This window comes from Cyprinus carpio, chromosome A13 (genome assembly GCF_018340385.1).
Source record: "Cyprinus carpio isolate SPL01 chromosome A13, ASM1834038v1, whole genome shotgun sequence".
Taxonomy (NCBI): Eukaryota; Metazoa; Chordata; class Actinopteri; order Cypriniformes; family Cyprinidae; genus Cyprinus; species Cyprinus carpio.
In genome coordinates, this window is record NC_056584.1 from 25565623 (window position 1) to 25592191 (window position 26569).

A 26569-nucleotide genomic window follows, 5' to 3' on the forward strand; every position below is an offset into this window, starting at 1 on the left:
AAACAAAAAAAGTTCAAAAAGTTATTTAAAATATTTTTGGAAAGTTGTTATAGTTCAAAAAGTTATTTAAAATATTTTTGGAAAGTTGTTATACCTGTTTGAGCAAAGTCAGTTGGTTATAGTCCAATGTGCTAACATTAACTAGGATTTTTGTGAAAAAGAAAATCCTCTCCAGGTCAAATAGACCAGAACACAACATGAGGATTAAGTTCACACCATAAAACTTGTTACCGCCTTAAAACTTAAAAATGTTACCACTTGGTAAATGCAGATTAATTCAAAAATGACTTTTTTTTTATTATATATTTCATATATTTTTACAGTGTTTACAGTTTTGACTTTGTAGCTGGCACATGGATAAACTAAAACTTGTATATTGGTAAATGCAGATTAATTTGAAAATGGTTAAATTCAGCTAATAAATCGCTCTGGCCAATATTTCAATTTATCACTGCTCTTCACAGTGAGTGCAATGTTACGGAAAAATTTGTTACAACACATAGGGCCTCATTTATCAATCTAACATAGAAACAAACACTTAACCAACCGATTTAGGCTATAGTGGCATTCATTATAAACAGCATACAAATGAGTTTAAAGATAAAACAAAGAACGAATATGTTGTGTGTGTGTGCATGTGTGGCACCTGCGCGATCAATTGCATTTTAGTTTGATGATGAATGTCAAGTTAGCACCGAGAACGAATATGTTGTGTGTGTGTGCATGTGTGGCACCTGCGCGATCAATTGGATTTAATAAGAAAAAAATATTAAAAAATAAAATGCACAAAAAGAACACAAAACTATAATATATTTTTTTTTTTTTTTTTGGTAATCTGTTAATTATTTAAGTTAAATATATTTTGTGTATTAGTATTTATTTTATTACTTTTATATACTTAATCTCTGCTTTCCTCCATTCACAGAAGCGCTGCAGGTTCATGATGTGAATCCTCATGGTTAGGGCTGTGCAATTAATTGCATTCGATTGTCGTGCGCATCTCGTCAGTAAAGACGGTCCCGTGATTAGTACTAAATCAGCATCACCTGCTTTCAGATTGAGCTTTCACTACACAGAGCAGTATTTCACTGACAATTAGGCAAAATCGCCCTCATAATCGCAGATGAATCGCATTCGATTTCGAACGTGGTATCGCCTAATTTGTCAGTGAACTACGGCTCAGTGTAATGAAAGCCGCTCAATCTGAAAGCAGGTGATGCTGATTTAGTACTAATCACGGGACCGTCTTTACTGACGAGATGCGCACGACAATCGAATGCGATTAATTGCACAGCCCTACTCATTGTATGCTGCTATTTGCGCATATAAAGCTAAAACCCTGGGAGGGAAAAACATTTTTTCAAATTTAATTTATTTTGAATTTGACAATCGAATCTTACTGGTTAAATATCTTTGGTTGTCTGTCAGGAAAATAATCTAAATGAACAAAATGCTGTCATTATACTATTCTCCGCCAGATTTACTGTGCTGCAAGCAAATTCATTCTAACTCGAAAACTTGCGAACACGAGCTGAGACCTGACGTGAGATTTGATCGAAGCCATATTGATAAATTTAAAGTTTTGCATAGAAACTAATGTACGCCCAATTTTCTTTCAAGCGTTCTTTTCGTAAATGAGGACCATAATTGCATTCCAGAATTATCTTTGTTGTGTTGCTGTGAGTTTTACTAACCAGAACTTCAACTGAAAAATGATATCATGGTCAGTATCTCTTAATCACACTCTTCCTGTATCTATTTGTGTTTGGTTATATTTGAATTTTTCATATTTATAATACCTGAAACACTTTTGAGGCATGTGTATGTTATTTGCACAGCCAACTTGCCTCAACACACCTGCCTGGAAGGTTCAAGTATACGTAGTAAGACCTTGATTACCTGTTCAGGTGTGTTTGATTAGGGTTAGAGTTAGGGGTGGGCGATATGGCGAAAACATTATATCACGATTTTTTTCAGGAAAATCATGGTTCATGATTTTGTCACAGTTCTTAGTTATTTTGGTTTTACTATTTTGCAAGTTCTCTGAGCAGTACAGCCAAACTAATTTCCCTATTTTAAAAACAAAGCCTTACAAAATATAATAAAAAACAATGGGAGACATTTAGGCCAGAGTGGGTGAAGATAAAAAATCTTTATAAAACAAAGATACACATTGCAAATACACAATATATACAAATAAAACAAACAGTGCTTTATTTTTCACATACAGTAGGTGTATTAAGCAGAAGCATCCAAGAAACTGAATAAAAAAACAATAAAAACAAAACTCTATAAACAATTCACTGATTAAAATAAAAACAAATTCATAATAAATCAACTATATTAAATTGAACCTGAACTATCTAGTGAGTGATTTTTCTCTTTGTGTTTTATTAACATTAAAGGGACAGTTCACCAAAAAAAAGAAAATTGTCATCATTTACTCACTCTCAAGTTGTTTTAAACCTGAATGAGTTTCTTTCTTCTGTTGAAGAATGTTGGTTACCAAACAGTTGCTGGTCCCCAGTGACTTCCATAATATATATTTTTTCCTTCTATCAAAGCCAGTGGGGACCAGCAGCTGTTGGTTACCCACATTCTTCAATCTTCTGCAGGTTTGGGACAACATGAGAGTGAGTGAATAATGACAGAATTTTATTTTTTGGATGAGCTATCCCTTTAATGACAAGCAGCAGTATGTTTAGTACAATTAGTCTGCTGTCACTTTAAGAGCTGCATGCATGTTATATACAGGCAGGCATGCATCTTTTTTTTTCTTTCTTTTACTTTCACTTGAGACATAACCAAATGTGTTTACCTTTAAACCTTGTGTGTTTTTGACAGTATTAGCACAATCAGACGAGAAAGATAACTTAGTCCAGTAATCAGGTGCTGTTTGATTGGCTTTTTAGTGTGCGTTCGCTCAGGTATATGTGCAAAAAGAGCATGTCAGAACAGCACGCAAATGAAATGTTTAACTGGCAAGGCTTTAAAGCACATGCCAATAATGTACTTTTGTGATTGCGAATAAGTGCAGTGTCCTGTGAGTTTAACTCTAATGCTGAGTTAACAGTGCAGTATATTGAGAAGGAGGCACCAGAACTGCAACTGATAGAATGTGCGCTGTAGCATACTACCATATTTCTTAAAAGCAGATCGTGGAGACATTTTAATCATCCATGATCAAAAATCATTGCTCACCTCTAGTTGGAGCTAAACTCTGCAGGACACCGGCCCTCCAGACCCCCGCACTAGACGATTATATTCCGACAGCACAGACATAGGGTGTGTAGACATAAAGGTATATGAAAATGAGTTATAAAATAAAAATAAAGTGGTGAAGTGTTTAGCACTGGATCAGGTAGATACAGGTAATAAAATTCAGTAGCAGACAATACTACAGTAATAAAAAAAAAAAAAAAAACGGATTAATTATACTTGTATTACACAGTCCACTGAAACAAACTCTGCTGTAATATTCCCTGAAGACTGCTGCTAATGTTTATGAATTGGTGTCACGTTGACCTTGGAAATTATGTCATAATGTGTTATTTACAGCTCTGCTGTTATGAAATGGTGCCAGTATTACTTCACTCTTGTAATGTGGTTAATGATCGACAGTTTCCTTTCACCTTGAGGCCAACAACTCCTGGAAAAAAAACTGATTATCAGAACGACACATTCCTATCCACAGAATTAGATTTGTCTGTCCTTCTCATGAAGGCTAAACTCTGAAGTGTAGTCCAATGGGGCATGAAGATGACATATTTGTAAGCAGAATGGTAGTGTGTCTTGAGTGTAGGAATGACTATAGGCAGTACAGGTTTTTACAGGCAATAGCAGTTGTTTGAGCTGATCCAAGGCCACTCACTCACATGATGTAACTCTCCATTAAAATAGCAAGGCTAAAGTATTATTAACAGTTGTGCACCAATCAGAATTACATGACATCATGATACTGGATGCAAAAAATAAAATAAAACATTTCAAATTAATTCGTATAACTTCTGTATGTATAGTTTTTAATGTTTACTTTTTCATAATGTATCACTCAAACATCCAGAAACCCATGATCAATGTGATTAATGTCGATAAATGTTATCAGTGTTTGAAATGTGTATTTAATTTGTATACATTTCATTATATTTAATTGTTTACACTCCAGTGACATTTCATTTCCCAATTTAAGCTAAATATTGTATGATGAATCAGTAGATTAATATGTTGTTATCAGTATTCATTTTTATAAAGTTTGACATCTAAAAACAATGGGATGATTTTTGTGTGGTGCTGTGCTGTACAAAATAACTTTTGATCCCTTTGTTAATTGTTTTGACAGTACTGAACTTATTTAGAGTTAGAACTATGTTGATATCATTTATTCTACATATCAGAGAATTAATAGGCACAATTAGTCAAAAGATCTTGTGTTGGACTAACAACTTCTGTTGAGATTCTCTGAATCACAATTCAGTTAAATTACTTTTCTGGTAAATTCCAGCATCATGTGATTTGTGGCCAGTTTGATTCAAATTCAGACTCATGACTTGCATAGGAACCAGTTTTTAAATTGCTCAGTTTTGCCCAACTCTGATATTAGTAAATGCTGCAGGTGTTGTGAACCTGTATAGATCAATACTGTTGGCCTAAGATGATGAACTTTCACAGACACCGTAACTACTGTTTTGCTGAGCCGAATCTAAAGATACTGGCACAAATGAGGTCAGTGAGGATGTGCTATAGATCAGGAGTTTCAGCAGCAGCACTGGAGAAATGTTACATCAGATTTTTATGCTGGTATTTTCATCTTTTCATCTCTCCATTTCAAGAAAGGCCATTTGTTTAATCGATACTATGAAAGCAACATCATGAGCTAGATAAATAATTGAATATAACAAACAAATCAGCAGTGGTTAGTATCCTTGTTGAGGTCAGAACTTTCAGTTCAATTCAGAACTTAACGAGTGTCAGCATGTTACGGGAAGGCACGTGCTTTGCTGAAGTTTCCAGTGACCTGTTCAGAATCAGTTCTCAGTTATTGATCTGTTGACCACATTTTCAGACGTCTCAAAAACAGGTGAAAGAGCAACAATCTGTCAGCGCTCAGGATGCGTTCAACATGAGGCCTTCACTGGCCTTTTTCAGACCGTTGGCTGTCAGACTCAGATGGGGTGCTGTTCAACACTATGTGATTTGAATACGCAGTGCCAGGAAATCACAAGATCTGTCCGTGTGGAAGCAGGCCTAATTGAACATAAATAAAGAAGGGCTCTCTGTGAATGTGTCTCTATAATATGGATCATTTGCAACCTGATGCTTTTATTAGAGCTTGGCTGTCACAAGCTTGTAACGTTTTCTGTCATGCGCTGTTTGTTTTCATCCTACAAAAGCGCATTGAGTTCAGAAGAACAGCAGCGGGGTGGATGTCCCAGCCATCTGTCCCAAAGCCTTCTAGAGACCCTAGTCTGACGTCTACAGTATGAACTATAGTATGAATTATTCAACGGCTGCCAAAGGCAATGCATTAACATTTGCAATTTATTAAATAAATCCGTTTAACGTGGTTGAATTTAATGCATCTCGTTAATCTAATTAAACATTCCAGCTGTTTGATTGAATGCGCCAGTAACAGTTGCAGAAGTTTGCAAGAACCCCTTCCCATGGGGACTTTATAAAAGCCTACGTTTAAGATGCCCATTCAAACTAAAAAATATAACTATATTAGAGTGTGCACCAAAGCACAATATTGTTCTGTTTATTATAAATGCACGATGCAGTTTTGTTGTCCACTTTAAATGCTGTTGAAAGTAAGATGTTTTCTGATTGGCTGTCAATGTTTTTATCATTCAAAAATAGTTCTGAAAGTAATTCCAACGATATTCCTCATTGTCATTATCATTATAGTTGTGATATAGTTATATACTGTTCAAGAATTAGAACGATTATTAAAACTTTATAGTTATTGACATTTGTGTGAACAGGCCTTTATAAGCCAGGGGCAAAACCAACCAGCTATGAGGTGAATCACAACATTACAAACTCTAACAAAAAGACAAAGGTACAAGATTGTGTACTTCACAGCTTTAAAATCCATGAAGCATTGCAAAATGAATTAAAAATTAAAAATGCTGGAGGAATTAGAAACTGTTGATTTAAAGATGTTTACAGAGAGAAACAATATATTTATGTTTATTTATGTTAAATACAAAATAGTAGTTTGAGACTGACTTGCATCATTTGCAGTCCTTAATGGTAGTGGGTGGCACTAAAGTGTTCTTTTGGCGCCATTTGTTTGTCAAAATTCCCTGAATGATGGAAATTTCTTTGCAGGGTGATATAGTATTTCACCTACCAGGAATTGGTGCTTGTGAAATGATGTCAAAGATGATGCTTGTGACTTACCACACCTTCAGCTGGTTTGGCACAGAACTTGGTTTGTTACAAAACCCAGCATGTGACTTTCTCTCCCCATCACTCTTATGTGCTGTATTTATTTTCCATTGGAATAGTCAGAGTCCTGCTGTCACTGTTAACATAACCTTGGTTCTGACATGAATCCACACTGGAAAGCCCTTTTATGTGTATGTTGCATTGCATTCTTTGTGCAATATATTAGCAAATGTAACTACAAATGACAAGCAGATTAAACTGTAATATTTGTTCAACCTCATTTACCATGGCAATGCAAACAAACATTTTCTTTGTATCACAGATGAAAGAAAACCTTTTTTCCCTCCTGTGAACTATTCTTTAAAGGGTTACTTCACCCCAAAATGAAAATTTTGTCATTAATCACTTACCCCCATGTCGTTCCAAACCTGTAAATGCTTCGTTCGTCTTCGGAACACAATTTAAGATATTTTGGATGAAAACCGGGAGGCTTGTGACTGTCCCATAGACTGCCAAGTAAAATACACTGTCATGATCCAGAAAAGTATGAAAGATATCATCAGAATACTCCATCTGCCATCAGTGGTTCAACCGTAACGTTGACGAGAATACTTTTTGTATGCAAAGAAAACTAAAATAATGACTTTATTCAACAACGTGTCTCCTCTGTGTCTCTCCGCATCACCGTAGAGCCATTTTGAAGAACATCCGCTGAATGCAAATTGCGTATGCTAATTGCTTCATAACGTTACGGTTGAACCACTGATGGCAGATGGACTATTCTGACTATATCTTTCATACTTTTCTGGACCTTGACACTGTTATTTACTTGGCAGTCTATGAGACAGTCACAAGCCTCCTGGTTTTCATCCAAAATATCTTAAATTGTGTTCCGATGACCAACGAAGCTTTTACGGGTTTGGAACGACATGGGGGTAAGTGATTAATGACACAATTTTCATTTTGGGGTGGAGTAACCCTTTAATCTTTGAAATAGACAGTATTGGCTGGGAAGTTTACACTGTTCCCTCAGGAAGAACTTGGTACAGTTGGCACATTTTGTTTCAGAGAGTCAGCTTGAAATGACTGACTGACCTCTGCTTGTCCATTGTCAAGCAGTTTCATGGCTGATCTCACTGTAGAGGGAATATAGATGTGTCTCAGCAGCAGCATGGCAGAGCACAGCATGCACAGTCTTAGAGGTCCACGTAGATGTAGAAATCTGTTTTCAGTTACTAACAGCAAAGCTTTCCAGCAGTTAAATAATTTGCTAAATCACATCTTTAGACACCAGGCTGATTTATGACCTTAAGCTGTGGCTGCTGATGTGTGTTGATGTGTTTTCTCTGTATTCTCTCATAGGTTACCGTGACAGGTCTTTCCTGTCTGATTATTTCCAAAAAAGTTCTCTTTACTTTTTAGAAGAAAGCATGAGCCAGATTCATTGTTTGCTTTTAATGTAGCCTTTTTTATCTTTAATATGCTAGTTCAGCTATGTAATTCTCTATCAAATCTGAATTGTCAATGCCATTTCCTAAAGTACAGTAGTTCACCTTAAAATGACTATACGGCCATCATTTACTCTCCATCATGTTGTTCCGAATTTCTATAACTTTCTTTCTTCTGTAAAATGCAAAATGGTAAGCAAAATAACAGACTCATACAATGAAAGTGGGCAATTTTTTTCGTTGCACATACAGACCCCATGTGATCAATATTAAAGCTTTGAGTCATTTGTCTGCTAGTGTACCCCTAAAAATTCACTTTTAAAATATGTATTATCACCCTCTACATCTTGTCTCCTAACAGGTGGAGTTTCATTATGCAGCAGTACTGAGGATGCTGATTGTCTTAGCTTTGCTCGTGATGGCTGTGACCGGTGAAGCTGAGGTCTGCACAGGCTCTGACAACTGCACCATCCACAATGACCCCAAGGACTTTTGCTATTCTGCCCGGATCCGCAGCACCGTGCTCCAGGGCCTGCCTTTCGGAGGAGTGCCCACCGTACTCGCCCTTGACTTCATGTGCTTCTTGGTGTGCAACACAGGCTTACAATTTTCAGTTGTTGTTCACTTGCCATGAGTTTGTCATTCAAAGTCAACATGCAATCAGTCTTCATCATCTTTACTTTCTTAATACCTGTTCCTGGTCTAATGCATGATTCAGACTTCTTGTTGAATGTTAACCCATTGTAAAATAGTTGTTTAGGTTACTCTTGTAGGTAATGGACTTTTTAATAGGACATCTAACACCATAAGGAAAACACAGTCTATTCTGGTATGGAACACCCGCTTTTCACAATACAAAAGGCCTTTTTTTTTTTTTCTTTTTTTTTTATGCATCACATTACAGAAATAAAATGGGTTGTGAAAGCTGTTTCCATGTTGACTTTAAAATGAAAACAGACACTGAATGAGCGGCGCCTTCACAAAGACACACAATGTCGCTTTCTAAAACCTTCATCTTCCCTGATTCTCTCTGGTTGAATGAGCTGCAAACCTCAAACTGTCAAGAAGCAGTTAAAGACACACCTTTTCTGCCGGCACTTAACCACTCTACAACCCTAAACCAATCCACTTGCAAAAAAATAAATAAAAATAAATTCTTTCACTTCTCCATTGCTCGAGTTTGTTTCCCAATCTAGCAGTCTTATAAACTTGGCATTGTATACTGAGAATATTGCTGGCTCTGTGACAAATCGCTTATGCTAATCTATTTGAAGTCACTTTGAATAAAAGCATCTCCTAAATCCATAATGTAAGTGTTGATAAACAAGTGGCTGAGGATCCGTAAAACTATCAAATTCAGTGGACATCATCAGAGCTTTCTGTGAAATTCTGCAGGCCTTTATGATCCACAATGCACATATTTCTGATTATTTTGGGTCTCAGAAAAATGTTTTTTGTTTACCTGCAGTTCTAAATTTTAGCACTGTAGGAATGTTTTTCATAATTGTGCTTAATTTGCATGTGCTATTTGTCACATATTTGCAGTGTTGTGAACAGGGATTTGCGTTTGGATGCATGTGTGGAATGAGATGTGAAACTGAATGTGTAATGTGTATGTTCTGTGTCTCCAGGTGCTGCTATGTGTGTTCTCTGTCTTGAGGAAGGTGGCGTTTGATTATGGCCGTCTTGCATTGGTCTCTGATGCTGACAGGTAAAAATGAATAGTAGCTTTCTCTAATATACAACTTTAAACAAAAATTAATTTACCATTTTGCACGTAGGCCTGTTCTGTCGTTATTCTCATTACTGCAATGTGCAATAATTCTAATTTGCATTACTGTAATATTGAAAAAGGTCATTTTCTTAAAACTGTAAAACACAACTGCACCATTAGGGCCGTATTCCCAGCGTTTCATACTGCGGCCTCAGCTGGCTGCATTTTCACAGCATGCTCTTGGCCCCAATATAACCCCAAACAAACACTCATCTTTCCTGCACTGAGTAACATTTTGGGAAACTGTCAGGCTGTATATTTACAGCTGGACAGTCATGATTTGGACAAGACCTCTGATTTGGCAAAATAAGAGAAAATGCATCCTGCAGCAGTGTGTTTCTTGCATTGAACACTGCGTGATCTCAGCAGCTGCGTAATGGGTTTAGCTAATGGATTGGTTGTACAGATCTGAAGCTTCTACCTTTCCAAAAGCACAGCCAGTCTTATTTGATTAGTAATATGACCCTGCCTTTCAATCACACTCACATCCTTTGATTTGGAAACTGGTTTGACTGGCATGTAAGTGCACACAAGATTATGTTTAAGGGAGATCTGATTATATTCCGGGCATCTCAATCATAATTTTTTGTCCTGTCAGTTCCAACGGTCACTACGCAGATGTCAAAAGCTGTTCTCCATGTTTCAGGCTAACACATCTATTTTAAAAAAGCCATGATTCAGCTGGAGTCAGATCCACGCGCTATATTTTAAGAACAAGTCTTGGGTGGCGTCTAGCCATTTTTTAAGGATTATTTAAGGAGGTGTCAACCCTTAAATAAATGTGATGATTTTTTTTGTGTACCCTTCCAACATTCATTGATCTGTTTTGAACATTTAGTTCCGTAAACACTTCCCTGAATTACAACAGGTACATTAAGACTGCCCAGTTCTCTATTTAAATGTCATAAAAGTTTAAGAGTGAAACCCTATAAAAGTCTGATCATGAAGCCAAGTGCCTGTTACAACTTGGCAGTGCATTACTTTTTTAATGAATGATTCAAAAGTTAGTTACTGCACTCCTACCATTATCACATGTACATGAGTTTGTCCCAAGGCGTTTTACATGTTTTCGTCCCTAAAACCTGTAGAGCTGTTTCCTTATGTCACAGATTAATCTTGCTTACAAACAGGTCAAGCTGACAATACTAGTTTATATTTATATTATAATACTATATATATATATATTTATAATTTTTCATATATATATATATATATATATATATATATATATATATATATATATATATATATATATATATATATATATATATATATATTTTTTTTTTTTTAGAAGGTTTGATTTGATTACATGTAATAACTTGCTTGAGCCAACGGAAATGAAGAATTACTAGTGTTATTGCATCTCAGCTGAGTAATATTATGTTCTTCCTCCAAATGAGTGATCTCATATTTTGACAGATTTCTGTCATTTCTGTCTAGCATGAACTTTAGTAATTTCTTTTCCCTCAGCCGTAGGCAGAATCAGGACTATCAACGTCTGGACGAGCAGGAATAGTATGTGTTGTTCTTAAACTTCAGCTCTCTTTTCCAAGGACACCTTGTGTCTGCTTTTTGAATTTACCCTCTGGCATTTCTTCTGCTGTGTGCTCTATCAGGAGAATTTGGGGTGAATTTGTTCACTGTGTACTGTTTCTAACTCTTTTTATTTCTTTCTATTGTCCTTGTTTAAAATGACTTCCTTCCTAGAGTCCATTGGTTGAGGGTTTCTCAAGATACTCATCAAATTTACCTGAACTAATCAATATAATTGTGTTTCTTATGGATTGGTGTCTTTTAAAGGTGAATTGTGTATTTTCTGCACCAAACGAAATAGTACAAATGTTTCCAAACAGATTTTCTAATCTCTCCTACCACATTTTCTCATGCCGTCTTCCATTGTTGAAATAAACAAGATAGTCCTGTCCCAAACTCACAGCACAAGTTGGACCGCTGAAACAAACAGAGCAATGTTTTGCAAGCGCCAATCTGTTAAACTCTTCAGAAAGTCAAACTACACATGGTTAACTTATATTATCTCTGCATGTTAAACTGGAATTGGACAGAGTTATTGTAACATTGCAAAAACTACACACTTCACCATTAAATAATATGTTTTCGTTCCTTAAAGCATGCACTTTCTGGCTAGGGTCTTAGCACCCTATAGGTCCCACAGGGAAGAGGCTTACAGGGAGAGGTAAAACATCCTGTGGTGGCATAGAAAACCCCTGTGTATCTGAAAGACCTAGTTTTGATGTATACCTGTGATTTGTCCAGTTGTTTAATCGTTTTTGTCAATGGACAAATGGATAGGGTTGAGAGTTATTCCAGGTGCCCCTATAGAATCTGTCCAATTGTTTGTGAATATCGTAGTCAGAGAATGACACACATACTGGCCCCAAAATTTTAATATTTAAGGCATACTTACATGTATGTCGAACTAAATTGCATTTGTCAATTTTATTTATAAAAAATACCCACACTCTTAAGCTAAATGCAGTTGATATTTTGTTAGCTAATGCACTGAAGTTCATATGAAGTGTGGCTTTTGGAGGCCACTGTATCATCAAGTAGTTATTATAGTTTTATCTCTGCCCAGCTATTGATGAGTCTTTCTCTGTTTAACACACTCTGGTTTCTAATCAACTCTGAATTTATGCTCCTCTCTCTGCATGTTCTTCTCCTTTTCTAGGTTTACTGTAGTCTCTTTGTGAACCGTTTGTGTGCATTGCCTCTCAACCGCTAATGCTAACTCTGTGTTTGAGTTGTTTGCACAGTCACTTATTGCTGCATGCCTGACATATGGTTAGCCTTGATATGGCCTGATGTAGCTGGAGTAGTTTGAGCTTGGAGTGCCTAGCAGTGCCCATCACTTATTAATAAGCTGGCATCGAATTGACCCTGTGAAGATGCTAAGATAAAGTTAACAATTATTAAAAGATTAGTTCATCCAGAATTAAAATTTTGTTATTTACTCAGCCTTGTGTCGTTCCAAAACCCATATGACTTTCTTCTGTGGAACACACAAGATATATATGTATCATGATTTTTTTTTCTTCTTTTTTTTCTGTGCATGGTAATAAATAAAAGACCTTTTGTGTGTGTGTTAGTTCCTGTAAGTATTAGTTCTCAAATCTTATTCTTTTGTATTCATTTATTTAAAAACACACACACAACACCACTGGTGCATAACACCAGGTTTCTCTCCTTACTGACGTGACAAGACAAGTATTTTTATTTGTGAAGATTTTGAGAAAAGAGATCTGTAGCCGAGGGGAAAATTTTCAGTGTATTATCGTATTGCTTTTTGGGATGAACTAGTCCTTTAACATGATCATACAGATCAGTCTTCATTCCTTATTCTAATTACTGCTGAATGAAGTGGCATGCCATTAAGTGACTGTACACTTGTGTGTTCGCTTGAGTGCTGTGCTCTGAGGGCACGTGTTTAATAATGTGTGTTTGTGTTCAGTGTGGCCTCCGCCATGCAGACGCCTGCTGACTCCCGGTACGAGCGTCTCACCTCTGTGTCCAGCTCAGTCGACTTTGACCAAAGGGACAATGTAAGTAGCTTGCAAGATCATTAATGTGGATGCCTATGACTATGTTCAGAATGGAATACACTGTATACATTCTACTTTATTAATATATGTATGTAAAACAGCATTCACTATGTAGCAATGAGCATCAAGGCCATATGAACAATGCTCTTTATGTGAAAGTCAAAGCAGCAAATAAGTCAAGAGGTGCAAGCCCTGGCATGAGACATTTGAAACGGAGATCATACTCTAAATAGAAGATGAACTTGAGCACATTACATCATCCGGGTTTCTGTCCATACAAAAAATATACATATTGTTCACAGTATACATACATACTACAAAAGTATTAAAGGTGCTATAAAAGTTTGCCATTCTGAACATACCCTTTGTCTTCCATGCTCATGTATTCGCTCTTTCACGCTCATGTTTACACAGTCTGAAAAGCGCACACAGGAAGTATTGCTTTTCATCTACTACAACTCTGTTCACACCTGTGCATTTCATAATAGCACACATACCTTTTGACAGCCATTTGTTTGCCTCTCCCTTCCCTGCTGTGATCTGGAATAACTGCACTTATGTAAACTGGTGTCACGTGCACCCACGCTGCCTCTAACAACTCCTTATACTGCATTTGAGACTGTTAAAGTCTCTGAAGGTGATGATACACGGGGAAACTTCTTGAGCAATGTTGCCGTCAGCGTGCAACCAGGTGAGACACAGTACCCACGATCTAAAGTATCCAGATAGAAATCTGTTGCCCATTCTCAATGGGAAAGTGCCCAAGCAACATTGCCCCGTATATCATCACCTTCAATGTCGAGGTGACTGACAGACAACAGTTAGAGTGCACTGAATATGATGTTCTTTTCTTTGTCTCTGTTATAGGGCTTCTGTGCCTGGCTAACCGCCATCTTCAGGATAAAGTGAGTCCTTTCTGCATTAACTGTGCTAAAATAACTCATTGGAATGCTGATCACAAAAGCCCTGTATATTAACACATAACCACATTTACATGTCAGCAGTTCCCATGGTCCTTTCTAAATTAGAAGTAGAGGGAAGTAGAGGGCTAGATACTACCATTCCTAAACACCAGAAGACGATTATTTCAGTTGTTATATAAGAAGATTAAAGCTAAAAGTTAATTATTATATTATATTATACTTTATTCACTGTTATGCACTGTAAACAGATTTTCATCAACTATTTAATTTATAGTGTTGTGAACCGAAAGTGTTGCTTGTTTAATGAAATAACATTAATAAATAATTGTATTATTATTTATTAATGTTTTTTGTTTCATTTGCAAAACTGAACATGGACTAGAATAGGACATTTAAAAATTGTTCTGATTTTTCTTTCTTTTTTAAAAATTTTTGTAATAGTGAATGTAAATCCAAAGCACATATTTACCCATGATTCAAATGAAGTTTAAGACATCTGGCTAAAAATGTTACTGTTACACTGACGTATCTCTCTCACACTTACAGAGATGACGAGATCAGGGAGAAGTGTGGTGAGGATGCCGTGCACTACCTCTCATTCCAGCGGCACATCATTGGTCTGTTGGTAGTGGTGGGCGTGCTCTCCGTGGGCATCGTCCTGCCCGTCAACTTCTCAGGAAACCTATTAGGTGAGTCAGAAAAGTTTGAGAAGGAATACACATCTGAACCCAGCCATTCGAGTTTGGCTTGCTGTAGTTTACATGACTAAAGACTCCCTATGACCCATTTCTTATCTTCTGTTTCTGCAGAAAATAATGCCTACAGTTTTGGGCGAACTACAATAGCCAACTTAAAATCTGGGTAAGGCCGGCTAATATGACACTATGAAATAATTCTTGAATGACTGTTGATGAATGAATCATCCCTTTGTTTTTGCTCTCTTTCAGTAATAACCTGCTATGGCTGCACACTACATTTGCCTTCTTATATCTGTTACTGACTGTGTACAGCATGAGGAGACACACATCAAAGATGCACTACAAAGAGGATGACTTGGTGAGCAGAGACAACTTCACCAAAACACTGCAAAGAAATGTTCTGGGTTCAATACAAGATCCTATCTACAGCATATCTGGCATAATGTCCTTTACCACATAAAATACTCAGAATTATCATATGAGCATCACATTTCTGCTTTTAAGCCCTCCAGAACACTGGCACATTTGAAAGTTTTACCTCGGCTGTAAGTGCCTTACAGTAACCACAAATTGTATCGAACCAGGAACATTCATTTATTTTTAGATTTTGGCTTAAACCCACATTCATCGTTACTCAAATATTTCACTTTCCCGCTATGGACTTTAATCAGAGTAAACATCCCACTGCAACCCTCTTTACTTGCATAATCTAGCGTATTCTTGAGTGAAACAGGATACTTAACATGAAAAAAAATGAAGAGTGGAACTTGGGATTTGATTGGGTTAAAACAAATTGAAAAAGTGGTTGCAAAAAAAAAAGGTTGATGATGGTGAAGTTGTTCCAGATGAAAGATTGCTAAGAAAAAGTATTATAATGTGAAACAGTGTAAACCTGGTCGGTTTATCATTTTTAACAATGCAAACAAACTGTACGTCTGTCTCTTTACAGACTCATATTTGGTGTCAAATATGTCTCTCCTGACTAAGCTCCATAGTTTAGTGCTGTGTTATATTGCTCTGTTAGAGGGGATTAACATAGAGCATCAATCAATATTATAGTTGAAAGTATAATAATTAAACTAATGTCTCCAAATTGTCTCCATTCACAGGTGAAACGCACTTTATTCATTAACGGGATCGCAAAATATGCAGAGGAGAGTCAAATAAAGCAGCATTTCGAGTAAGTTCTTACTGAAAATACTCATTTTATGTCACAGTGTTAATTAGGATGTGCCTTCCCATCAGCTGTAAGGGTGAAGTGTGTATTTATGCATCTGTATGACTCGCATTCCTTTGTAGAACATTGCAAGAAAATATTTTGATAAATGTCTAATCCAAGTCAGTGGGGTCCAGTGTTGTCTGCTAAACCATTTGTTGGATCTCCTTTTGTGTTCTGCATAAGTAAGTCATTCAGTTTTGGAACGACATAATGGAGCGTAAATAATGACGGATCATTTTTCATTTTTGAGTGAACTATCCCTTTAAGATTTCCCAATCTACACAGTAAATTCAAGCTTAGTTCTGAGATGTGGCCCATGTAATACAATGACAAACTTTTTGTTCTAATTGCTCTAAAGTGGTCATGTGGTTTCAAGATGCTCAGTGTGTCCATCCACTCAGTTTAACTAATCTCATTTACTGCTAAAGAATGTGCAGGGACAATACATGTCTTTAACTTCTTCTGAGTCAAGGATTTCTAGAATAAGGCTGTGGGGCCAAAGTAACAATTGAGGAAGAGAAATGAGGGTGTGTAGATAGAGGACAAGGAGGAAGAAAAGAACAAACACAAAACAGACTCACAGACATCTCAAAGCATATTGCAGTCTGTCCTACTTCAGCCAACTGGGAAACGAGTCATCGGTCCTTTAGACTCCCACAGATCTATTACTTTAGGATGGATGGAAATTTTGACTTAATAGTGTACACATTGTATTCCATTAATGTCTTTAATGTTGTGTACATCGTCTCACAGAGACTGCTGTGTCATTATTTAAAAAGCAAGCCTACCAATTTGTTGTATGCCAGTCTACTATTTTAGTACCATTGATTTTAGATTTACTCACCCTTATGCATCACATAAAAAGCAACAGTGGCTGGTCATTTTACATGTTGGTCAGTTTCTTCCTGTCTAAATGAGTCATTCTTGGCCCGCGTAAAGTACAGTGTGCGCCAGACAATACTGAAGCCTGGCTCCTGCAAGACTGTCAACACTGTGTTCCAGTGCCAGGTTAAAGCAGAAAGCTGGAATTTGTCAAACTGTTTCGTGTCCTCCTCATGGGAGTTCTGTCTCTCTTAAACTTTCGTCTCTTTGTGTTCATATCCAGGAAAGCCTATGAAAACTGTGTGGTTCTGGATGCTCGCATTTGTTACGACGTTGCCAAGCTTATGTCCCTGGAGTCTGAAAGGTACAAATTTTACAAGCTTAGTTTAGACAAGTTTCAGTCACCATTTTAAGTACTGTACACAAGGAACTTTTGTTGAATAAGGTACAGATTTGTATCGGATTCCGAAGTATTTTATATAGTTACATTTTCACGTTTTTACTGTACATTGCTACAGAATTACAATCACCCATTTAAACACCACAATCACCTCATTTAAATAAAAAAAATACTGTTTAGTTTCACCTCTTGAGGTCAAACTAAACAGTATTTTCTGAACAACATTCCGCTTTCAATGACCCTTTGATGAAAAAGAACAAAAAACTGACTTAAATTGACCTGAAAATCCTAAACTATTTTGTGTGTTCTTTATGGAAATTGCAACTAAAATGTTTTGGAAGTAAACTTCACAGTCAGGCTCAATTCAGTGTTCTCGACTTTGTCTTATTCAGGAAAAAGGCAGAACGCAGCAAAAAGTTCTACAGACCTGATGGCCAAGGAGTACATCCCCACTATGATTAATACCAAACCCTGCGGCCACCTCTGCTGCTGCATCATCGAGGGCTGTGAGCAGGTCAGATCTAATGCATTATAACCTCTCAAGTTTCAACCCAAAGTGTTTTGAATAGTAGCGGGTTTCTAGATCCCTCATTAGTAAATGAATCATCATGCATTTTACTTCACATTCAAATATAACTCAGAAAATCATAAACTGTCATCATGAATACACAACTTTTTCCCATCAGACACGCAGTCAGTGTGTCACGTGTGCTGCCTGCAGCTCCGCTTCATTATATTTACGGTCAGGATGATGTACACTCTGCTGCTGTGAGACATGTTCAACATCAGCACAGGTTTATTCAGCAGCTCCCAAGCGTCCTTATTAGATAAACAGACCTCCCATTTGTCACTAGTCATTTTTCTGTAGCACTTCATGTCCCCCTGCTGGACTATGACTGGAATGCTGTAGTCAGTGACTGCTGGGAAAACAAGCTCTTAACTGGCAGGCTTACAAAGCATTAAATAGAGGGTTTGTTGATAAATTGTTGACTTGAAGCATTGAGAAGTAACAGAATATATAGGGACAGTCACCTGACGTTAACCCTGTAAAGTCTGACATAAGAAAAATAATAGTAATAATAATAAAAAATTAAAAGTATGCATGTGTTTGTTGAGATGATCTTATTTGATACATCAGGCAGAAAAATAAGGAAAAACCTCTTCAGTTTGATTTAGAGGCCCAAACTGAGCAAAAACATGCAATTTGGTGCAGTTTCTGATATTTGTATGGCCAAAAACTAAGATAAAATTAAGATAGCTTATAAATAAATGAGATCTAACAGACTACTTAAATAAAATGCATGTAAAAATCAGTTGTCAATCCATATTTCACAGTATTGTCTTAGTAAGATATTTAAATGCTTAGTTTTATGATCAAAGCTTTGTAGTTTCTGAAGATATATTATGCAGTGCAATAAAATGATGATTGAGAGACAAACCAATAAACATTCCTGTGTGATGGATCATATTTGATACTGTAATTTTACCATGATTTTTCTTTTGCTTCAGTTCAACAGTTTTTCCTCTTGAGCTGTTACTAACAATATAAAAGTAATTCTTATGTTTACTTTATGAAAATCATTAAAGATTTCACAGCAAGAAAACATACGAACCACAGCCTGAAGGTGGATGTTTTTACAACTACTTGCTAAAAAACTGATTAATGATTAATAGTAATGACAGAAGGCTTGTACCTTAGTAATATGCATATCAAATAAAACAAGTTAGGCTTTACAGGGTTAAGAGGAAATAAGACTGCACCCAAGACATGATGCCTCATTTCCTGTCAAATGCATTGTTCATTAGATTACAATTGTTATTATAGTTGCTTAGACTTGAATTATGATTCTGAACATCAGGTGACACGGGCCAAAAAAATCACATAGACTTGTACTGAGGAATGGACGTAAGCCATATCTAGAAACCAAAATATCGCACATGTTCCAGTTACACATTTTTATTTCATTGGGTCTTTAAAACAAGTGCATTTTAATAGTGATGTCTAACTCTTACCATGCTAATCCTTTCCTGCAGGAAGAGGCTGTGAACTACTACACTAAGCTAGAGGCCAAGCTGAAGGAAGAATACAGAAAAGAACGAGAAAAAGTCAACACTAAACCTCTGGGAATGGCTTTTGTGACCTTCCAGAATGAAGCAATGACTTCCCTGTAAGTCTAATAGACCTTTTGGTCTTTGTGTGTGAAAAAACACAAACCAAAAGGTATCATTGTGGTACTATGCTTTTCTTAGATGTTAAATTTCACATGAATATTGTGATCATTCAGTATCATGGTATTACCTTCTGATATTATCATGTTACCGTCACAATACTTGACCAGAAGAAAAATAATAATAATAATAATAATAATAATAATATTATATATGATTTTTACCCTTCCCAGCATCCTGAAAGATTTTAACGCGTGTCAGTGTCAGGGCTGTCACTGTCGACGAGAGCCAAAGTCCTCCCCCTTCAGCAGCCTTCTCAACACGTACAACTGGACAGTCACATATGCTCCAGATCCACAGAACGTTTACTGGTAACATCCTCATCCTAAATCTCATGAATTCATTATGAGCATACTTTCACAGAGCTAGACTTTGACATAAACTGGGATCCACTTTGCGGTTTCATTCTGTCCAACAAATACCCACTTAGACAGGAAAAGAGTAACCACAGTTAGTTGTTTTTACATGCATGTAAATCTGAAATTGATGTCACCACAATCATAATTCATTCTGTGCTGGACCTATATATTGATAAATGATATTGACTAGAGCTTGCCATTTCATATACAATATGGATTAGATTGTGCAGGTCTGTGGGCTATTTTTGAAGACAATGATCAAGTTAAATTCATTTCTATAGCATTTTTCACAATGCATATTGTTTCACAGTAGCTTTACAGAACATGATGTTAATGTTTATAATATCTTAATATCTTCATGCCTTATAGTTGCATTTAGCATTTTGCAATGTTACAATCCACCTATATTGCTTGATAGCTGTATTGCTATACTGTGTTGCAACATAGTAGACATCAGCCTACACAAGTATACTGTGTATGTGGATAAATTTGTACATAATGGCATATTCAACTTTATATAAAGAGCTGGACGATAATGTAGTTACATTTTGTGACAGAACAAAAAACCAGCAGGTGAGATTTGATATACAAGTATATATTCCTTTACGTGAGTGTATGAATGCAAATAAAGTTGGATATAATATATGTCCAACTTTACATATAGAGTGCAATATAGTATAGCTTGTGAGTATACTGTATGTTTGCAGGTAAAGTAGGATGTACTATAAATAAGAATCAAGTGGAAAAAAAGTGAACATATTTTGTCAGATTCCAACAAAACACATCATTTTGAAGATTTTTTTAATAGAGTGTGTGAAAAATAACAATAACTCCTTTTTGAATACAATTTGCTCATTGTGACTCATTTTGCCAGCACAGGTCACATATAGTAGTTGTATATATAATTTGTTACATAAATCGTGACTTGTACCTTGTTTTTCACAGGGAGCATTTGTCCACTGGTGGCCTCAACTGGTGGCTCCGCTGCTTCATCATCAACTGCTTTCTCTTCCTCTTGCTCTTCTTCCTCACCACCCCTGCCATCATCATCTCCACCATGGACAAGTTCAACGTCACCAAACCCGTGGAGTACCTGAACGTAAGGAGTCTGTTAAACTGGCCGTTAATGAGGATCAAATGCAGAGTGATTATTGGGTCATGATTCTGTCACTCATCACCTCCCTTCCTCCCCCTGTGTCTGTTCCTCCAGAACCCCATCGTCACTCAGTTCTTCCCCACCCTGCTGTTGTGGTGCTTCTCAGCCCTTCTCCCCACCATCGTCTACTACTCCGCCTTCTTTGAGGCCCACTGGACACGGTACAATGGCAAATTCTGTATACCCGTGTATTTTCATCAGTTAGAGTTTCTGAACTAAACCATTATCTGGTAGACACAAACCTCAAAATATGCATGACTTTTCCATTTAGATCTGGGGAGAACAGAACAACCATGCACAAGTGCTACACCTTCCTCATCTTTATGGTTCTGCTGCTGCCATCTCTAGGACTGAGCAGGTATTTTGTAACACTCGGTTTACATAGAAAAGTTAGAACTACAGAAAAAAATAGTTATCCCATCTTAACTTTTCAAATAGCACTGACTGCAAATAGTATTGAATTTTCTCTCTTAATGAGAAGTATTATATTTAAGTATTATGTATTTATTAGGCATTAACATTCTTCAGCAATATTTCACAAAACTACTACTGAGCCCTAATTTTAGGTTTTGCATTCTAACCATTTATATGATGTTTTATTAGGTAATATTTTCCTGAATAAACAACCTTTTAACAAAAGGCTGAAAATTACCAACCATTAAGTTGATATAATATGCTAATTTGTGCGATGTAAATATTTTAACTTGAAATAATAGTCATTTGTATCATGGAAAATCTCAGTACAGTATTTTCAGTACAAATATTGCTGCCTTTGTGTATTCTCACATCAAAAAAAATATTTCTGATTATGGGAAATGAAAAACATCTACTCTTTTTATTGTGTTGCCTGATTTCCCATTTGTATTAAACATTTCACATAATCTTTTCCAAAATGCAGTTTGGATGTTTTCTTCCGCTGGCTCTTTGACAAGAAATTCCTCGACGAGGCAAAAGTCCGATTCGAGTAAGTCCACCAGAGGATCTGCAGCTCTAAAATCCTGTGTTACAGGGGTTGATGTTACAAAACATTTGGTTTATGCATATTTTCGAGATTGTAGATAGTTTTTATGGCCTGATTTCTTTTTTGTCTCTATTAGGTGTGTCTTCCTTCCAGATAATGGAGCTTTCTTTGTGAACTATGTCATTGCGTCTGCCTTCATTGGTAACGCCATGGACCTGTTGCGCATTCCTTATTTTCTTATGTACATGATCCGGCTGTGTCTGGCACGTTCAGCTGCCGAGAGGCGCAACGTGAAGAAGGTCTTCATTATTCTCACACTTACTGTGACGTTATTATTATGCTCAATAGCTCATATCCTCATGTTGTAATTCATGCGTGTTTCCATTTTGTTGCAGCATCAAGCTTACGAGTTCCAGTTTGGAGCTGCGTACGCCTGGATGATGAACGTCTTTACTGTGGTCATGACTTACAGCATCACCTGTCCAATTATTGTACCATTTGGTGAGTGGCATTTCTCACTTAAGAACTATAAAGAATTCTGGCACCATGGTGGCACGTATAACACAGTAGGAATTTAATTTTGTCTGCAGGACTGATGTACATGCTACTGAAGCACCTGGTGGACAGGTATAACATGTATTATGCGTACCTGCCCTCCAAACTGGATAAGAAAATCCACTCTGGAGCTGTCAACCAGGTGGTGGCAGCACCCATCCTCTGCCTTTTCTGGCTGCTCTTCTTCTCTACTGTCCGTACAGGTAAGACAATGCCAGATAGTGGGTCTGTTCTACACCCTAGCAAGCTGCCTACCTACACAGAATTTTTAGGCCTCATAGGCAAACTCTGGATGCAGGGTTGCTCACTTGCACTTGGACCGTATTGTGGCCCACTGGAAAACAAGGTTGAGAACCAGTGCTCTAGATGGAACTTCTTCTAATATGATTTTTGCTCTCTTCTCTCTTGATTTACTTGTTACATTTTAAAGGTTTTGTTGCTCCAACATCGATGTTTACCTTTGTGGTTCTGATCATCACCATCATCATTTGCCTCTCCCATGTCGTCTTCGGTCACTTCAAATACCTCAGTGCGCACAATTACAAGGTCAGAAATAGCTCTGTCTGTTTATTTGTCTTTTATAAATAAAACCAAGCCCAGAACTTTCTCTAACCTGCGGTGTGATTTTCCTGAATTCTCTACAGATCGAAATGGACGGTGTAGACAATGGACGACAACCAGATTCATCTCCACCTGTCAAGTCTGTTGTAAGTTTTCATAATCACATCAGTGTCTCGCACATCATGATGAGCAAGAAAGCTTTTTACACCCCTAGTTTTAAGCATTAACAGTACTTTAGTAGTTATTCATCTGGCATCACCAAAATTCGATATCGTCACATTTGATTTTTTTTCCACTTTACATCTTCACTCTTTTTATTGTATATCAGCAGACGTATGTCGCCCAAGTGCTACAAGACCCAAACACAGACGAGACGGGAAGCGGTGAGGAAGAGGGGCAGGGGATGTCGCAAGATGAGGAGGGGGTAAATGATGGTGATTTCCAATCAGGAGAGGACAGCCTTATTGAGAACGAGGTGCACCAGTGACCAAGGCAGGGCCACGCCACATGCTGAACTTGGCAGGATTTTAACATGACCAAACAAGAGATCCACTACACCACTACACCTCACTTCACTTACAGAGCGTGTGAATCCATCACAGCTGACAGCTAAAACACTCCTTTATCATTGAGGCTTGGAGACAGGATGGCCAGTTGTCAAGAATTTGGAGTGGCTTGTGATTGTACTCCACCTATATGAAACAGAGTTTCACCATTCTTCTTTACATTGGTTACCCTGTTTGTACGGTGTTTGGTAGATACAGAGTTTCTTTGCCGTTACAAGCACATGTCTAGTAAATAAGACCAAAAACAGTAACAATTACTCATAATTTCCAATTAAGATTTCCATTTACCTATGTTAATATGATGAATTAAAACAGCTCTAGTGCTATCTCAAGAAAGCAGGAAAATTGCATATTTGGGTGGATTTCACATATACGCTTAGTCAGATTTCACCTCCAAATATTTTGCATTAAGAAAATATTAAAAATTTCTTCTTAGGAAATGAGCTACGAATAATTATCAACAAAAAAACATTTTTGACAACAAAAAAAAAAAAAAAATATATATATGGCAACTACAATTTAATCAAACAGAATCAAGTATTTTAATCATTTGTTTTTAGATGTTTACCATCTGTAGTACATAGAAACAGATAGTCCCAAAACATTTCAGTGATGGTCACGTCACAATTTATCAAAATGCTTCTGGAATATACATCAATCAGCATGACAGACAGTTGAGCTGAATGAAGTTTTGATTTAGAAACCAATTTTTTTGTTGTTGTTGTTTTTTGTCCCAGCTGAAATGGCACTACAACACAATACATGTGAAGAGGAGCAAATTAATGAATTCAACTTTCATTCTTCTCTACCAAAGTAAATGTATTTAACATAAAGACCATTACTCGTTCCTCTTGTATTAGCAATGTTTGGAAAAACAAAAGGATCGAAAAACTCACTCCAGCCTGCTGAATTAACCAACTGTGAGGAAAACAGCCGCCGAACACTAATTGTCTCACCATATACTTGGATTGGAAAAGCCACTTTTAGACTGTCCGACAGACTCGAAGGCAGATCACCATCCCTGGAACTGTTCTCATGTCTACCCTTACGTCTTTTGCACATCCAGTGTTTAACTGTGGTATGACGCTACTTTCTGAATCGGGCATCAGATGGACCAGTTTTAAATTGTGTTGCTCTACTGTGGAATGTTCTGTCAATAACTGATACTGTAGCAAAAAAGAACTTAAACGCACAGCAAATTCGCTACGTGGGCTTAAAGGTGGAATTCATGAATGTGAATATATTTTTTCTTTTTGTTATGCATGGGTATGAAATAATGGTTTCATCAGGTTTTGGTGACTTTTTTTTTTTTCCCTTTTTATTGCCACTAACAAGTGATATACACATTACCATTTTTGATCACTTAACATATTTCACTACTCATAAATACTGTAAAGAGTGCATGGAAAACATAACCAGAAATCCCTGAACATCCTAAAAGTTGGGTTTATGATGATAGCAAGATCTCATTGGGTCATATATCAATATGCGTCTTAATTATGGCCTTCTTTATTGCTATAGAGGTGTGTTCCTTGCAAGTTTACAAGAGAATGAGAAATAACAGACTCTGTTCAATGTTTCTTCATACCTGTGGCCATTTACAAGCTTTACGCTGACACTCTTGCAGTTGTGAGCTAATTTGACTGGGTTTACGCATCATTTAGTGGTTGAAGTCTGGGGGGGAAAAAAAGAACACAAAAACTAGTACATTGACTACTATTTCTTAGCCACTGTTTTTTTTTTTTTTTTTTTACTACACTCTTTATATCGGTTTTGTCACCATGCTGCTCAGACATTTTTTCTGCTTTGTCCATTATATGCATTTTTGTGTTTTGTGTGCATTGTTGAAATGCAAGTCAGAACTGGAAACAAAATTATTTTTAAGCTTTTCTTTCAGAAATGAGCAGACAAAGGCTGTGCCTGAGTACGTACTTTAAAATAGTTGTTTCTTTGCCCAACCTCTATATGGTTGATCGTTCCTGCTAGTGGACTTAAATAGTTCTCATCGTGTCATTTATTGTTTACAGGAATAGCAATGCAGTGTTTAAACTGACGTTTTTTGCAATAAATGTTAACTTGAAACAGTTGCCGGGTGTTTGCAAACTTGTGATTTAAACATTAGGAAGCCAATCAGTGATATTTTTAGTTAATTTATGTAAATCACACTTACCTACCAATCTATCACTGAGGAGCTTAACTCTTTTAAATGCAAATAACACTGTAGGCTATGCACTTCATGTGGAATATTTAACATTAACATGGTGTATGGAACAATATCAAGCCATTTTTGTCAGTGATCTTGTTTGGACAACACTGAGTAACTGCAGTGCTTTGTACGTCTGATGCTCTTGCTGCTTAGATACTGTAGGTGATGACTGCATCCTGGATCTATTTAAGGAAAAACACCGTTTCAAGCATGATGCGGCAATAATTTATTTATGCATCTTTATAGGCTTTTCCCATTTGTTACAGATGTTGTCCACAAAATTTATTTAATTTGTCTATTACTTTTGAATTAACGGCCATTGGCCTGGAGTGAAGTGGTTTAATCAGTGTAATATTTTTGTAAATAGAAGCATTGCGCTGCTTTTGGAGCACTAAACTGTATTTGCATTTGTACAGCTTAGCCACCAAAACCATGTACAGTTGACCATGAATTGTTTGCTTTTGTCCATTCAGATTTCCCTTAGGTTTATACTTTGCTTGCGATTGCTGTTTTTAATAGTTTTTTATCTCAACCTCCCCTCAAATGATCTTTTGTAGTGTCATCCTCAAACTCTTCCATGTCTTTGAACAATAAAAGAGACTGACAAAACCATGTAACGTGTCATGAAATGTCATTTACAAAGAAATACACTTATTGTATTTCACTTAAATGAAGTCGTTTGGGCTGTTTTATTCTATAAAATTGCTGTCATCGATTTAATTCAGCAATGCTAATTTTGGTA

The 26569-nt window shown here is 36.7% G+C and overlaps 1 protein-coding gene across 1 annotated transcript in view; it reads left to right on the forward strand.

The window, feature by feature from the left end:
• Window positions 1–24073, forward strand: part of tmem63ba (transmembrane protein 63Ba) — a 28218-nt gene extending 4145 nt beyond the window's left edge. Inside the window, 24 exon segments of the mRNA XM_042769506.1 lie at window positions 8200–8424; window positions 9470–9549; window positions 11083–11127; window positions 13082–13172; window positions 14040–14077; window positions 14642–14784; window positions 14905–14956; window positions 15043–15151; window positions 15903–15973; window positions 17118–17198; window positions 17627–17656; window positions 17658–17748; window positions 19269–19402; window positions 19637–19774; window positions 20768–20921; window positions 21033–21139; window positions 21250–21336; window positions 21877–21942; window positions 22076–22238; window positions 22335–22440; window positions 22530–22697; window positions 22925–23040; window positions 23139–23201; window positions 23384–24073. Coding sequence (XP_042625440.1) covers window positions 8230–8424; window positions 9470–9549; window positions 11083–11127; window positions 13082–13172; window positions 14040–14077; window positions 14642–14784; window positions 14905–14956; window positions 15043–15151; window positions 15903–15973; window positions 17118–17198; window positions 17627–17656; window positions 17658–17748; window positions 19269–19402; window positions 19637–19774; window positions 20768–20921; window positions 21033–21139; window positions 21250–21336; window positions 21877–21942; window positions 22076–22238; window positions 22335–22440; window positions 22530–22697; window positions 22925–23040; window positions 23139–23201; window positions 23384–23542 — 2487 coding nt within the window. The 5' untranslated portion in view covers window positions 8200–8229 and the 3' untranslated portion in view covers window positions 23543–24073.
• The last annotated feature ends 2496 nt before the right edge of the window (window positions 24074–26569 follow it).